General features: G+C 55.8%; 1 protein-coding gene across 2 annotated transcripts; it reads right to left on the bottom strand.

The window, feature by feature from the left end:
* Window positions 1-1,545: 1,545 nt before the first annotated feature.
* Window positions 1,546-14,035, bottom strand: INSYN1 (inhibitory synaptic factor 1). Of its 2 annotated transcripts, none has more exons than XM_086322592.1 (3): window positions 13,898-14,035; window positions 12,741-13,447; window positions 1,546-2,364 (listed from the first exon to the last, which is right to left on the bottom strand). In XM_086322592.1, the coding sequence occupies exons 2-3, from the start codon at window positions 12,894-12,896 to the stop codon at window positions 1,642-1,644; spliced, it is 879 nt and encodes a 292-aa protein (XP_086178718.1). In that variant the 5' UTR covers window positions 12,897-13,447; window positions 13,898-14,035; the 3' UTR covers window positions 1,546-1,641. The 2 variants fall into 2 exon arrangements, with proteins under 2 accessions (XP_086178718.1, XP_086178717.1); XM_086322591.1 differs by having other exon boundaries at window positions 13,879-14,016.
* Between the last annotated feature and the right edge of the window lie 576 nt (window positions 14,036-14,611).

Raw genomic sequence — 14,611 nt, 5'->3', positions numbered from 1 at the left:
AGTGGTGTCCTTACCCCCCTGCTCTGAACAAGGGGCAGCAAATCAAGGTACCATGGGGGACAGTGAAGCAGTGACCCAGGGATAGCTTCCAGTCGATGGAAGTGGCTTCTCTGCCCACTCCAGTCAGGGCTCCCCACCTGGAAACTACTGGAATCTGGGTGGGGGCTGCACTGACCACAGTGCATGTCCTGTACCCTGGCATTTACCAACTGCTTTCACATCCCCCATCTTGTCAAAGCCCCGTAGCCCCCGATGAGGTAGGTGAGGACTATCAGACCTATTTTATAGATGAGGCAGATAGGCTCAGAGAGGCAAATGGATTTGCTCAAGGTCACACTGCTGCTAGATGACTGAGCCGGGTATCACCTACATGCTGATGGTGGGGAGGGTGGCACAGACTCTGTGACTTTGGGCCAGTTACTTAACCTCTCTGAACCTCAGTCTTCTCATGTGAAAAATGGGAATAGTGATAGTTCTACCTTGTCAGATTACTGTGAAGATTAAATGAAATAATGCTGTAAAATGACCTCAGCATAGTCGTGGCCTGGGGGCCTACTCCATAAATGTGAGCAATGATTGTGATTATTATCCCAAGGGTACTCAGATGCTGTCCCTGTGTAGGCTACACCCCAGGTAAAGCCCTGTTACCTCCAGGCTCCCACCTTGTCTCTGTTGGTGTCGCACAAGACCTGCTAAGCTGGACTCAGGGTCCAGATGTGGAGAAGCAGGGACAGAGGAGGGCTGCAGGACTTCTCTCCAAGCTGCCTGCCTGGGGAAGGGGGCCAGGAGTCTGTCTCTGGCTCTGGTTCACAGCCCCACGGCAGTGGCTGCCCGCTTTCTCACGTGGACCTCAGGTCTGCTCAGGGCCAAGCAGGGACTGGCTGAGGCTCTCCTTGAGTCTTTCATCTCTAAAGGTCAAGGCTGCGCATGGGAGCTGAAAGGATTGGGAGTGGTCCAGGTTCTCAAAACAGACCTCTGCCCAGCCCAGCCTGGCCCTCCAGGGTCTGCAGGTTTCTGAGCATGGAGGCCCAATCATGCTAGTGTCTTTTTCCTTCCCTGTGTGCTGGGCAACCCTGAGATGGGAGAGGGGGCGGGATTGGATGCACTCAGGTAAGGGAAGGAGAAGCAAAAGTCAACCTCGGGGTAAAAGGCATAAAAGGCACGGGCGTGTGACTGACCGGGCCCAGCCGGAGTGACGCCACCCCCAGACCCTCGGTCCTGCAGTCTCTTCCGAATCACTGACCATGAGCCCTGGCCTCAGACCTGCAGCTTGGGAGCTCTTCTCTTGCTCACGAATCCCCTTCAGGGCAAGGCCCAGACTGTTAGCCAGCCTCCACCACCGTGCTCTGCAGGGGTGGGGGTGGGGGTCCCAGGTCAGACTTCCCCTTCCTCATTTCTACACATTTGGATGCCCCCTTCAGGGGTCCTGCCGTGAGAAGGAAGGGAGGGTGGTTCTGGCCACGCTTCCTGGGAACTAAGAGGTAAGCAGGCATCTTGTGTCCAAGATGAGCTTTGTGAAAGCCTTGGGGCCTGTGGGCTGGATCCTTAGCATTTTAAAATTTTATTATGACTGCGTTTGTTTAAATATATATATATATTTATAGCTCTATGTGCCCACCGCCCCCCAGCCCCTCCCCAGCCCTAGTTTTTCCCCTTGGCTTTCTGTCTGGTGGCCGTGTAGGGCAGCACCGTCTGCGTGCTCTTGTCCGACACCGTTTGGGTACTGCTATTCCGTGTGACCCTGCGGGTCTGCTCAGGGACCGAGGTGGGGCCTGAGCGGCGTCCAGTCAGAGGAGAGCGCCTGGGCTTGTAGGGAGCCGGGGAGGGCTTGAGGGGGCCAGCAGGGGCCTCTGTGTGGGCAGGCTCCGGGGACAGGCCCCCCTCCTCCTCTGCGGCCTCCTCCTCGCCGTCCCCCTCCTCGTCGTCACAGCACAGAGCGTGGTAGAGCACTTTGTCGCTGAACCGCACCCTTTCCCGCGTCCCCGGGGTCCGCTGGGGCAGCTGGCCCTTCACAGGGCCGGCGCTGAAGGCCTCCTCACTGGAGGAGTCCGGGGTCTCCACCCGGGGCCCGTTGGGGACGGGCAGGCCACCGTTCATGAGCCTGTAGTCTGGGCCAGCCCCTGGCCGGGTCGACTCGGGGCCGTCCACGGAGTCTGAGGGCGTGGAGATGTCCAGGAAGGAGCAGAACTCCCAGCTGTCCGAGAGGATGTCGGCCGTCATAAAGTCCAGGTGGCCAAGGTCAAAGGGGCCGCCCACGCCTGCCTTGTCGCTGCTGGAGGTGCTGCTCACAGTGGCTGTGGTCCAGTCATCTGGCTCCAGTTCAAAGTCGAAGTCCGAGGTTAGTTTATCGATTTGGCTCACCACCTGGCCGGGCAAGGGGAGAGGAGTGAGCGGCCAGCATCACCAAGGTGCGAGTGTGCCCTGTCCCAGCCTTGGCTAATGACCCTACAGGACACAGGTGGACTTGAGTTCACAGGTTTGCTCGCCCTGTTGAGGGCCAAAGCTGGACCAAGGTTAACACAGCTGGTTTGGGCCATCCGCCTTTTTCCACTCCTCAGTGCCTCTGGGAGAGGGAGGGTGCCTTCCAGCCCTGCACCCCATCCATTCACACACATACCCTCCTGCCCCAAAGCCAGCTGCTGTTCTGGGGGGCAGCCCTAGTTCTCAGAGTTGGATCTTCCTTTGATTGGGGACCATTTGAAACAGGGCTGAGAGATTCCAGCAAGTCCATTCAGTGGCAGGATAAGCAGCCCACCCACCCTCGGAGAGGAAATTAGATGTGAAAACCGCAAGAAGACTGCCCAGGCTTTCTGAAACATCCTGGACTGGCCTCTGCAGCAGGTCAGAAACTGGCCCCATGGGTCTCCATCACCCCACCCCTACATAGATAGCCCCAGAGCCTCCTCTCTCCTCCCTTTCCCCACTGCTTGATGAGTGGAGATCAATCCTGGCTTGTAGGGGAAGGAATAAAGCAAGCATTATTTGGTAAGCAATAAGAAAACCATCCATCCTGGGCCCAGAGCTGCTTGTTAAATGCACTCGGGCTGCAGAGGTCAGTGCACCCACCAGGTCCTGCCCGGTACAGGTGGCCCTACCTCAGGATGGCCCCTCGTCGAGGCCAGGTCAGCACAGACATCGGTGATGAAGACAGTGAGGGGGGAAGGGAGACCAGGCAGAGACACAGGGAAAGGACAGAGCAAGGGGAGGAGAGGAGATGCAGGCCGGAATCCAAGCCAGCAAAACAACAACAAAAGCAAAGCCAAAGGACCAGAGACCCAGGGACAAAGACAGACACAAGTCATCAGGCCCCGGAGGCAGCTCCCAGCCCTCTCAGAGCTCTCTCCCTGGGGTCGGAGTGGTCAGTCAGTTCATTAACTAAAAAAGTCCCTAATTCAACAAACCTTTACTGAAGACAAATGCTGTCCAGGGATGTGCTAGGAGTTCGGCAAGGAGCAGGGTTGGTGAGTGCTCCAAAGTACAAGAGAAAAGCCAGGGGGAAGATGGCCAGCCAGGAGCCTGGCTCAGTGGGGTGTCCGCTCAGTGGGGTGTCCGCCTCGTCAGGAGTCAGGGGCTCTGACGCCAGAGACCTGCTCAGTCATTTTCCCTCTCTAGGTCTCAGTTTCTCAATCTGTGAACGGGGAGTTGGGTGGCTTATCTATCTCCAAGTTTCCTTCCATCTGTAAGGTTCTAGGACTCTGTGCTTAGACGACTTGAGGCACTCTTTGGGGGAGTCAGTGCCTAGGGATGCCCACTTCCCACAGCCCCAGACTAGGGGTAGAAGGAACTCTTGGCAGAGGCCTGTGGAAAAGCTGGGGGCAAAAAGACACCCAAGCTCCTGATTTGGACATCAAATGCTCTATGTGTCTTTGAGTAACTCACATAACCTCTCTGGACTTCAGCTTCAGTCACACCAAGGGGGTATGAGAATCCCGGCCCTGCCAACCTCATTAGAACTTCCTGGGGAGCAGTGAGAAGCCACTGCTCCCAATGCCCTAGGGCTCTCTGGGGGCACTGGTGATAAAAGTGACATGATCTCCCAGCTCTGAGCACCTACTACGTGTCAGGCTTTCCACCCACGAGATCATCATGGCCTGGATGTATAGATGACGGGCCCAAGAGACCAGTCACTGGGGACCTGAGATTCCTACCCCCACCAGCCCTGCAACACTGTACACGGCTGAAGTGCTGCCATGATTTCTGGGCCTGGACAGCCAATGCGTATAAACTCCATCCTCCAGTCTGGTCACCCCTTCTTATGCCCTCCACTGCCCAGAATGACTCCTGTACCTCAGAGAAGCTAGCATCCCCTTGAAACCTTTGTGTAAACCAAGCCCCATCTGAGAGCTAGTGGGAGCCCTGGCCTTGAGTAGGGGCTCTCAAATCCAAAGGTAAGGGCTCTCAAACCCAAATGCACAGAAGTAGGGGATGTATATATACACATAACTGATTCATTTTGTCATACAGCAGAAAATGACACAACCTTGTAAGGCAATTATACTCTAATGAAAACAGACAAAAAACCCAGACGTGCATCAGCCAACTCCCAGTGTTCTATTCAGGAGGTCCTGGTGGGGCTCGAGAGGTGCATATCTGACAAGCTTTGAGATGGTTCTCCTGCTGCTGTTGGTTCAGGAACAGACTTGGAGGACTACTGGTGTGGTGGACTGGACTTCCCAGGTGGCACAGTGGTAAAGAACCCGCCTACCAATGCAGGAGTGGCAGGAGATGGCAGGTTCGATCCCTGGGTTAGGGAGATCCCCTGGAGTAGGAAATGGCAACTCACGCTAGCATTCTAGCCTGGAGAATCCCATGGACAGAGGAGCCTGGTGGGCTACAGTCCATGGGCTCCCAAAGAGTCAGATACAACTGAACATGCATGCAATAGGCCTAGCAGACTGGGGATTTAAGCTGGCGAAAAATAGCAGCCCAGGCACTGCCACCCTCAGGAAAGGCCCTGTGCCTCTGGGACAGCCACACCCTCTAATTAGATTCCCCTGATCAAGCACTGCTGCTGAGAGTCTGCTGCTACCTGAGGTTGCGAGGATGACGGTAGGAATCTGGAGTCAAATGACTCGGCTGTGAGCTCACAGGGTTGGCCGAGGCCAAGCCGGGCCCCGAAGCTGGGTTCCTAATGCCCTGTGAGGAAGATGCAGGGTCCACAGAGCAAGAGCCCTAGAACCCTCAGATCAGGACGGTCTCCATGCCCAAGAAGCCCTTGCCAGCCCCCTGCTCAGGAGGCCTTCAGGTTGGGGCCCTTCCCCTTCTCTTTCAGAATGCCCTTCTCTGCTTCCATTCTGGGAGAGTGGAGGGAAAGAAGGGAAGGAGGGCTGGGCTCAGGTCCCAAGCCTGCCTCATCTTGGCTAAGAGGTTTGAGCGGCAAGTGATTTCCCTCTCCATATCCCATTTCCTCCCCTGTAAAACAGGATGACACGCCTCTATTCACCAGATATTAGAGATGCAATAGATAGGAATGTGCTTTAAACTGCAGAGTCTGCACAGACACTTAAGAACCTGGGCTCTGAAGCCAGACGCAGGGTCCAACCTCACCACTTACAGGCTGGGTGACCTTAGCTCAGTTACTCAGCTTCTCTGGGCCTAAATGTCTTCATCCAAGGAGAATTCTAGTAGTACCTACTTGATAAGGCTCTGGTAAGGAGTTAATGACTTGATGCACAGAGAGTGCAAAGAACAACATAGACCCCCAATATCCACTGTGCACCTGTGGGTGCTAACATACGGCCAGGCCCCTGGCATCTGGTCCGAGAGCAAACTCGAGTCAGCTCTTTACCAAAGGAATGCCACTGTAACAGGGACACTTCCAGTGCCTGTGGCAGAATAATGGGATATTATTAGACCTTTCAAACTGCAGCACACGGGTGGCCCCTATGTTCCCTCAAGTAAAGCTGTCTACAGACAGTATAGGAGAAGAGATACTACAGGTCAAATAGCTGAGCCTCACAGGCAAATCTTGGTCTGCTCCACGGGTGAGACATGTCACACTCACCAGATGAATGACATCAGTGAGGGTCGGAAGGGAGTGACACGCCGTGGGGACCCAGATGGTCTGCAGGGGGCCCGGGTCAGTCCACAACCCCTGCTGCCCATCCCCGGGGCCTCATTTCATGGGGCCAGTGTGGAAGGCAGGAATGGGGGCAGGTCCCAGGCTAACCGCCTCTCTGCTTTGGCTGTCTTGAAATCTATGATTTCTCTCTGAGATTTAATAATCATTTTGCCTACATGTAATATGGGATTGTCTTGGAGTGCAGGGAAATAATTATATACACAGAAGGAAAGAAAGGGGAAGAGAGAGAATGGAAAGAGAAATAGAAATCACAGAACCACAGACCTTTGAAGCCAAGAGGGCCTGGAGCCACCACTGAGACCACCTTTCTCATTGTGCTTGCTGATGAGAAACTGAGACCCAGAGACCAGGAGTCGAGCTGAGACTGGAGGTGGATGGGAGTTCAGAACAGGAATCACCTGCTCTATGGGGGGCAAGAGTAAACGCTAGATAGGAAGGGCAGGGTTAAGGGCTGCGACAAAACCTGCTGGGTCCTAAACCCTGTCCCTAAGGGTGTCCACAACCCATGTTCTGATCATGGCCTCAGCTACCCCCCTGAACTTGGCACCCATCCAGTCTCCCCACTGACAGCGACCTCCAGTCCAGCTCCCTTTCCATCCACGGACCTTCCTAGTCAGCCACCAGGACTACATCACTCATCTGCTTCCAGCTCTTCCTGGCTCCCCAAACTCCTGAACCTCCCAAACACAATCCAACACCAAATCTGATCACAGGTCCTGTTTTCTCCAGCAAGCAGCCTCCAACCCTGCCAGGCCCACCAGCCCGACTCACTCCACAGAACTCACTTGTGCCTCTGTGCCTCACCTGGCATGTCTCCTTTCTTTCCTACTCATTCCCTCTCACTTCCATAAGGAAGTCTTCCCTGATCCCCAGTTGAAGACAGGTTCCCTGTGAAAGGATCTCAAAGCACCCCGCACCTCTCCTGATTTTCCAATAGTTCTTGCTGCTACCATTTTATGTGTACATGTGACTGATGTCTGTGACCTCACTAGACAGGAAGCCCCATGAGAGGCAGGACTAGATCTGTCTTGCCCACCACTGCAGCCCCAGTTTAGTACAGGGATTGGCACATTTTTTACAGACACAGCTTTTGACTAGTGCATGAGTTCAGAGAGAGGACTTAATAAAAACCACTTGGGGCTTCTTTTATGAGAAAAAGTTCCACAGTCTTAGACATCCCAACATTGCCTGCCCTAGCCCGCCTCCACTGCTGGTTGAGACCCCTCTCCACGGAAAGCATGAATGTGTTCCCTAAGGCCTCAGGTTGAGGACCCAGGGAGCCCTGGGACCCGTTTATCCCCTCCCCGCTCACCTCTGGTCTCTTCAACTCTCTTGACAAGCTGCTACTCCTTCCTACCCTCCCAGGTCCCTGGGCAGCTGGTTATATAACTGGGGATTCTGCATTATTTATGATCACTGATTATTTTTTAATTCTTGATTATGTTACTTATTGTCTTCCTGGGGGGCTGTGGAGTTGGGGAAAAGGGGTGGGGAGCGAGTTGACCGTGATACATGATTCTCAACCTGCAATTTGGCCGAACTGGCTAAGGAGCTTTGTGAATCTGTCCGGAGGAGGAGAGCTCGAAGGGAAAAGGGAGGAAAGGAAGGTGAGAAAAAAAAAATAATAAGAAAAAATCCACACAATTCTTGCTGAGCTGCGGGTGATGGAACTGACCCACTTTGGCACAGCTCTGTGGTCCCCAGCCTCTCCTGCTCCAGCTGCCTCCTGGCTGGGCCACATTTATCTCATGCCTGCACAGCCCTTGGCTTCCCTGCCACCTCATATGCAGCGCCTTGCCCAGGGGACTGCACAATCACCACCGGGCTTGTTCCCCTTCAACACTGGATGGGGGATCCTCCACCACCTGGCTGTGAAGGGTTTGTGCCCACCCCTCCATCCTCCTGAGGTGTTCGGGCCAAAGTGGGCAACTGTGCCCTTAAGCTACGTCCTACCCAAGAGTCAGTGATGATGTGAGAGACACTAGTGATCAACACAATAAGTACCCTTGAACCCCGATATGCTGAGTGACATCTTGGGGAGGGGAGAACTGAGGAGGAGGAGGAGGCCAGGGACCTCTTCAAGGTAAGCTCAGCACCCAGGAGGCCAAAGGCAAGGCCCTTACCCCTGGCCTTTGGGGTTCCCAGTTGGCAGGGATCAGGGAGAGCAGGGGCTTCCCTGGTGGCTCAGCTGATAAAGAATCCACCTGCAAAGCTGGAGACCTGGGTTTGATCCCTGGGTTGGGAAGATCCCCTGGAGGAGGGCATGGCAACCCACTCCAGTAGTCTGGCCTGGAGATCCCCATGGACAGAGGAGCTTGGTGGGCTACAGTCCATGGGGTCGCAGAGTTGGACACAACTGAGTGACTAAGCACAGCACAGGGAGAGAGAGCAGTGGGGAGGCAGACCTCCACCCAGAAATACAACCAGGAGATTCCTGGAGAGCAGGTGGGATTCTCCCTAAGAACAAAATCCATATTCCATACCATGGCCTGCAAGGCTCTGTGTAACCTGACTCCCTGTTTGACCGACCTTTCTGCTTTTCTCCTCCTAGTTCACTCCACTTCAGCTGCACTGCCTTCCTTGCTAATCCTGAAAACACCAAGCCCATTTCTTCCCCAGGATCTTTGCACAGGCTGTTCCCACTGCCTGGAAAGCTCATCCCCTAGATACCACCCTCACTTCCTTTGGCTCTCAGTTCAACAGCCATCTTATGGGAAACACTCTTCCTATCCCCATCACTGTCACTCTCTATCCCCTTTCCCTGCTGCACAAGGGTGGGACTGCCCACTGTTGGAGGTAATAAAGGTGCCAGCCAGGAGGTCAGGGTCCTGACTTTGACCTCTGATGATAGCTAAGAAGCAGATGTGATTCTAAAAGCCATACATGGAATAAGGAGCAGGCCAGTGCTTGAATATTTCATTAGTAATATCTAACAAATACGGAGTAAGTTTTGTGCCCATCGTTCTGCTAAGTACTTTATATGTAATACACATTTAATTCTCATCACAACCCTGAGGCTGAGGAGTGGGATGGGGAGTGTAAAATTCATTATCCTCATTTACATGGAAAATGGAAGCACAGCAAGGTAAAGTAACTCTCCCAAGTTTACACAGCTGGGTAGGGGGCAGAGTTGGATCTGAACCAGAGACATGTGGTTACAGAGCCATGATCTTGGCCCTGAGGCTGTGCTCTATCTCTAAAGTAAGATCCATAGAATTTTGAGGAGCTTAGAGAACCTGCTGGGACTGGCCTGGCACTCTGGAGTTTTGGGGAACCTAGGGGAGCTGAGGCTAATTAAAGATTGACCATCATATCTCTCTGCAGCACAATTTTAGCTTTCAAAGCATTTACATTCCTCACCTCACTCAGTCCATTAAACTACTCTTCCCATTCATGGGACAGAACTTGTTCCTCATCACCTGTGAGGCCAATGGGAGAGCTGCAGAAGGGTTTGGCAGGGTAGGGGAGGTATAGTACGGGAAACTCCGAACCCTTTAGGGAAATGAGTAGGTGTTGGCCCCCTTTCATGTGTGCATCCTAAGTCACTTCAATCATGTCTGACTCTTTGTGACCCTAGGGACCCGAGCCCCTAGGCTCCTCTGTCCTTGGGATTCTCCAGGCAAGAATACTGGAGTGGGTTGCCATGCCTTCCTCCAGGAGATCTTCCTGACCCAGGGATTGAACCCATGTCTCAATGTCTACCTGCATTGGCAGGTGGGTTCTTTATCACTAGTGCCATCTGGGAAGCACATTGGCCCCCTTACCCCATGCCAAACCCCGATGAAGTGCTAAGATAACACTGAGATGCAAATGATCATCATCCCCATCTCAGAGATGAGCAAACTGAGGCTCAGGGGCCTGGGGAAGGAGGGCTTTAGTGTCCCTCATCTTTCGATGAACTTCAGGCTGTATGCTCAAGAAGGGGAAGAGAGTCTGCCATGAAGGGTGGTGTCCAGGGCTGGTGAAGAGAGCAGCAGAGAGAGGATGACAGAGGTTGATACAACTGAGCCCTTTCTCTCTGCTGGCCTTGCTCCTTAGTCCAGCATCTCCTGCTACTCCCAGCAGTCTTGCTTGTGAATCTTGTCTTCACATCTAAGTACTTTCCCCCTCTGACATGAGAACCCCATTGGTGATCTCTGAGCTGGTACTGCCTGGGGAGTAGGGTGTGATAAGGTGAGGAAGCCAGTGTCTGCCACTGTCTTGACCTTGGGCCCACCCACACCCTCAAGGGAAAATGCCACACCGAGCTTCCAAGGAGAGGCTGACAGATCATGGGTTCCAGGGAGCAGGGGGACTGCAACACTTTACTCCAAACCCCACCCGAACCCAGTAACCCCATTCCTGACAAATCCCATCCTATAGGAAGTCGGCTATGGCATCTCTTCCTCTGTCTGGGCCTCTCAGAGCCTCGCCTGCCTTCCACTTCCTCTGCTCATCACCCCATGTCCAGACCCTGCCTGGGGGATGGGGGAGCTCTGAGGCTTGGCCCCTCTCCCAGCTGGGTGCCATTGGCAGCGGGCAGGCAATGGCATACGGGGTAGACTCTGGTTGCCATAGCAACCTGCCAAAGTCTTGGGTGGAGGCACATGGCCTGCAGGGTGTATGGGGGGTGGGGACTCATCTCTCCCCATCCTAGCTCAGGCCTCTGGGCTGCAAAGCCTGGGAATCTGGAGCTCTGCTGTTTGAGACATGGGAGCGGGTGAGTGTGTGTGCTGGTAAGGAACACATAAAAGATCCGCAAATGAACTGTCGCACTTCTAAGCTCCCTGCCTCATCCCTAAAGGGTACACCTCAGAGCATCACAGCATGAGCATAAGGTGTCCCCTCTAGAAGGCCCCTGTCAAAACGCAAAGACAGTCATTAGTCCACCTGCTGAAGCCCCAGCATAGGCATCAGAAACTTGAGTTCTAGGCTTAGTTCTGCCACTGGTAGGCTATGTGACCTTACACAAGCCCCTGTCCCTCTCTGGCCTCAGTTTCTTCAACAGCAAACAAACAGGGCTAGTCTGGATGACCTGTGAGATGCCTTCAAACTGTGGATGGCTACGTAGCAGGGGAAGGTGAAGGTAGGTGCCTGGAAGATGCTCAGTTGGGAGGAGGCTCTACGCATATCAAAGCTGCCTCCCGGCTTCGAGTCAATCCTGGCTCTTTCTCAGCAGGCTTGCTGGGGCATAGGTCCCATGCTCCTCCTGCCGAGGACAGAGACTTTGGATAGTTTCCATGACCCTGATGGGACCACAGAGCATCTGAAAGTTGGTGGGGGGGCAAGTCAAAGTGGGAACTGCAGTCCTCTGGACCACTGAGGTTGGGAGAGCAGGGGTTGCTCAGGGGCACCTGGTCTTTAATCTCCAGACTTATTCCTCAAAGATGTTTGGCTTAGATTGCGGGCAGCCCAGTCCATGGGAAGAAGCACCACCACTTCTCTCTGTCTGCAGCAATAGCCATTCCTATCTCCTGAGAAAGGATGCTCCATTAGGCTGACCCCAGGTAGAGGGGTTGCCCTGCTCAACCTCTGCTTCTGTCCCAGCATCTCTACAATCCCCTCTGCTCTGAACATGACTCCCTTCAAACACCCTCTGCTCCTCGGTTCTCAGGCCAGGCTGGAATGCCACTTTGACAGTCGGGAGTGGGTCTGCCACCATCACCTCCTCTTCCAAACCCTCTGAGAACCCCCATCTTCCCCACACAGCTGGCTGGGGAGAGCTCAAGCCCATAACTCCAGTTCAGTCACTCTCCCTGCCATTTCTGCAGGGACCCTGGTTACAAGGAGTTGAAATTTGCCTAAAGCCCACCTGGCTGGTGTAATGGCACCCAGCGGACAAATTCAGGCCAGCGGCTCAGAACGCTGGTCATGCATTTCGGGCTCAAACACAGCCCAGGGGGCAGGGCTGAGGACATGTGAATCTCATTACCCTGGCGATGTGGGAAGTGGTAATTAAACCGGCTCCGCTTAGAAAGGCAGAGAGGGATACACATACCAGGATCTCTCGGTGACTTTTCAGCCTTGGCGGAAAAAAAAAAACCAAACCACTTGGAACCATGGGACACGGATGCGTCCTTCAGAGGAGCTCCCTGCCCCTGGAAACATACACAGGAACGATGATATCCACTAGCAGCTCCTAGACCCGCTTCGGGGCACAGAAGGCAAAGCCGGCTTTCATTTTTCCAGGTTCAGGGTTCTAAGCATCTGTGTGATCTCCAGGGAATGCTCAGAGCTGGGACTTGAGTGGTAGGGACTATCTCAGTAAAGCCACCCACGCTCTCCCAGTGCCCTCTATAAGCCAGTCAGCGTCTGGGAGGCAGATGGTGGGGTCAAAGGTCAGCTGGGTGCCAGAAGACTGTCTTCTACTAAGAGGCTGTGGTGGGATTCCGCATTTTATTGGCCATCATGGCAGCTCTGAGCCATGGGCCCACAACATGCTGCCTAAGCAGTCCCTGGATCAAGGAGGCCCCTCCAGCCGTGGGGTACAGTGACATCTTTAGCAAAGCAGATGTGGGGAAAGGAGAACAAGAAGCAAGTGCCAAGCAGAGTGACACAGGTGCATACAGCTTTGCTCGTGCACGTGTGCATGCACACACACACACACACACACATGTGAGTATGTTTTGGTGCCAGGCCCAGGATACCTGGCCTAGGGGCTGCCCAGCCCATCACTCACCTCCCTTAGCTCCTTGGCCACCTCCTTGAGCTCTCGCAGGATGTCCTCCAGCTGCCCGATGACCATCTTCATGCGCTGTCGAATCCGCTCCCGCTCGCCACCACTGCTGGGGTCGTCACTGGGCTGCCCGAGGTCCGGGGTGCCCCGAATGTTCATCCTTCACCACGTGGCCGCAGGCCTGCCCATGCTCCCCCCAGCCAAGCACACGCTGCGTCTTCCTCCGCGGAGCCCCCCTCAGCCGGGCAGAGCTCCACATCTTAACGGCCCCCCAGCCCACCCTGGCCCTGGACGGCCCTCACCCAGCCCCAGCCCCCTGCCACCACCCCACTCCTCCACCTCTGGGTGGAGAATGGGACACCCAGAGGGAGACAGGCTGACTGAGGGGGTCAAGGTGAGGACACAGGAGGGCAGGGGGAGGGGCCGTGGGTCTCAGGAGTGGCTTCCAGGACTTGAAGTGCCTGTGGGTATGCTGAGCTGGACACAGAGGCAGGGGGATGACTCTGCAGGGACTAAGGGTAAAAGGTGCCCTTGGGATGGACAGAAGGCAGCAGTAATCCCCTCACAACTCCTAGGCAATTGCAAAGGCCGAGGTGTCAAGATGCAACAGACACCTGCAGAGGGATGGTGGCCAGGGCCTTCCAGATGTGAAGGGGGCTCCAGATGTGGGTGGCTCTGGGAAGGGAGCCGGCTTGGAGGAGGGCAGCCCCCTGCAGAGAGAGCGAGCCTGGCGTCAGCCTTCCCAGGCTGCAGCACCAGCCGGCAATGCAATGCCGCTGCCTCCCTCCTCACCCGAGCCTGCACCCTTCCTCGCTGGGGATTGGAGTTTTTTTGTTTGTTTGCTTCTTTTTTTCCTTTGTGGGGAGGGATGGTGGAGGCAGGTGCTCTAGCGCACAGCTCCTCCTCTAGAGGGGAAAGAGGGAGCCCCTGCTTTAAAAGCATAAGTCCTCAGCCTGCCATGGGGCACCCTGCCCTGGCTCCCGCCACCCCCACCCAGGCCTGGCCCCGCTGGTTCACTGGAGGGCCCCTCCAGTCTTCCTTGCTCTCTCCTAGTGCCCCGGGGGTGCTCTCGTTCCCAGCTGGACCTTCCCTTCCCCAGCCCCGCCTTCCGTCAGAACCCCCACTCCGCTCTCGGACTCACCAAGGGTGGGGGCACCGACCTTCCTTCCGAGCAGCGTCGGGGGCCAAGTCCCAAGACGAGGTTGGGGGCCCCCAAGGCTCCCTAGGGCGGGCTTCTCTCTCTGGACCCTTCGGCCCCTGGCCTCAAGGAGGTCCTCAGAGCCGCCACCGGAGACATCTGGGCGGTGGGAGGGGGCGGGGCCTCCACGCTCCAAGGAAGGGGGCCGGAAAAATCTCCGTCAACCCCCGCCGGGCTCCGGTGGGGGGGAATGAGCAAGGTTTCTGCGGGTCCGGGGCTCCGAGGCCACAGGTGACTCGGGCACAGGGCGACCGAGGCGACGCCGGGCCGGTCCCAGCGCGCGAGCCAAAGTCGGAGGGATCGGAGGGCGCCGGGATCCCCTCAGCCCACGCCCGGTATTCCCCGGGCTCGGCACCGTCCGGGATCCGCTCTGTCCAGTCCAGATCGGCCGGCTCCGGGCTCCACCGTGGTCTCTGCCCTGCCGAGAGTGAGCTGGCACCCGTGGGCGCCCGGGACACGCTCAGTCCGGACCCAGAACGACCGCGCTCCGGCACCTGCGGCGTCCGGAGCGGCCGCGAGGGTCCGCTCAGCCCAGCCCCGCTGTCCTCCCGGGGCGACAACGCTCTCGCGGCTCAGTCCAAGTCCACGGTCGGAACGGTCCGGAATCGCCGGGTCCCGGGGGGAGGGGCGATGTTGGCCGTGGGGACCCGGTCTCCTCCGGGCCGGGCTGAGAGTG

Source organism: Bos grunniens, chromosome 10, assembly GCF_055505025.1.
Source record: "Bos grunniens cultivar Pamir isolate PY7600 chromosome 10, Bosgru_T2T1.0, whole genome shotgun sequence".
NCBI lineage: Eukaryota > Metazoa > Chordata > Mammalia > Artiodactyla > Bovidae > Bos > Bos grunniens.
Note: the sequence above shows the minus strand (reverse complement) of the source record. Positions and strands in the feature narration are given on the sequence as shown.

What these genes read in the sequence shown, in the direction of transcription:
- INSYN1 (XM_086322592.1), bottom strand. Translation starts at nt 12,896, where the DNA reads ATGAACATTCGGGGCACCCCGGACCTCGGGCAGCCCAGTGACGACCCC. An exon ending in TGGCCAAGGAGCTAAGGGAG is followed by an intron (nt 2,365 to 12,740) that starts GTGAGTGATGGG and finishes TTGCCCGGCCAG; the next exon opens with GTGGTGAGCCAAATCGATAA.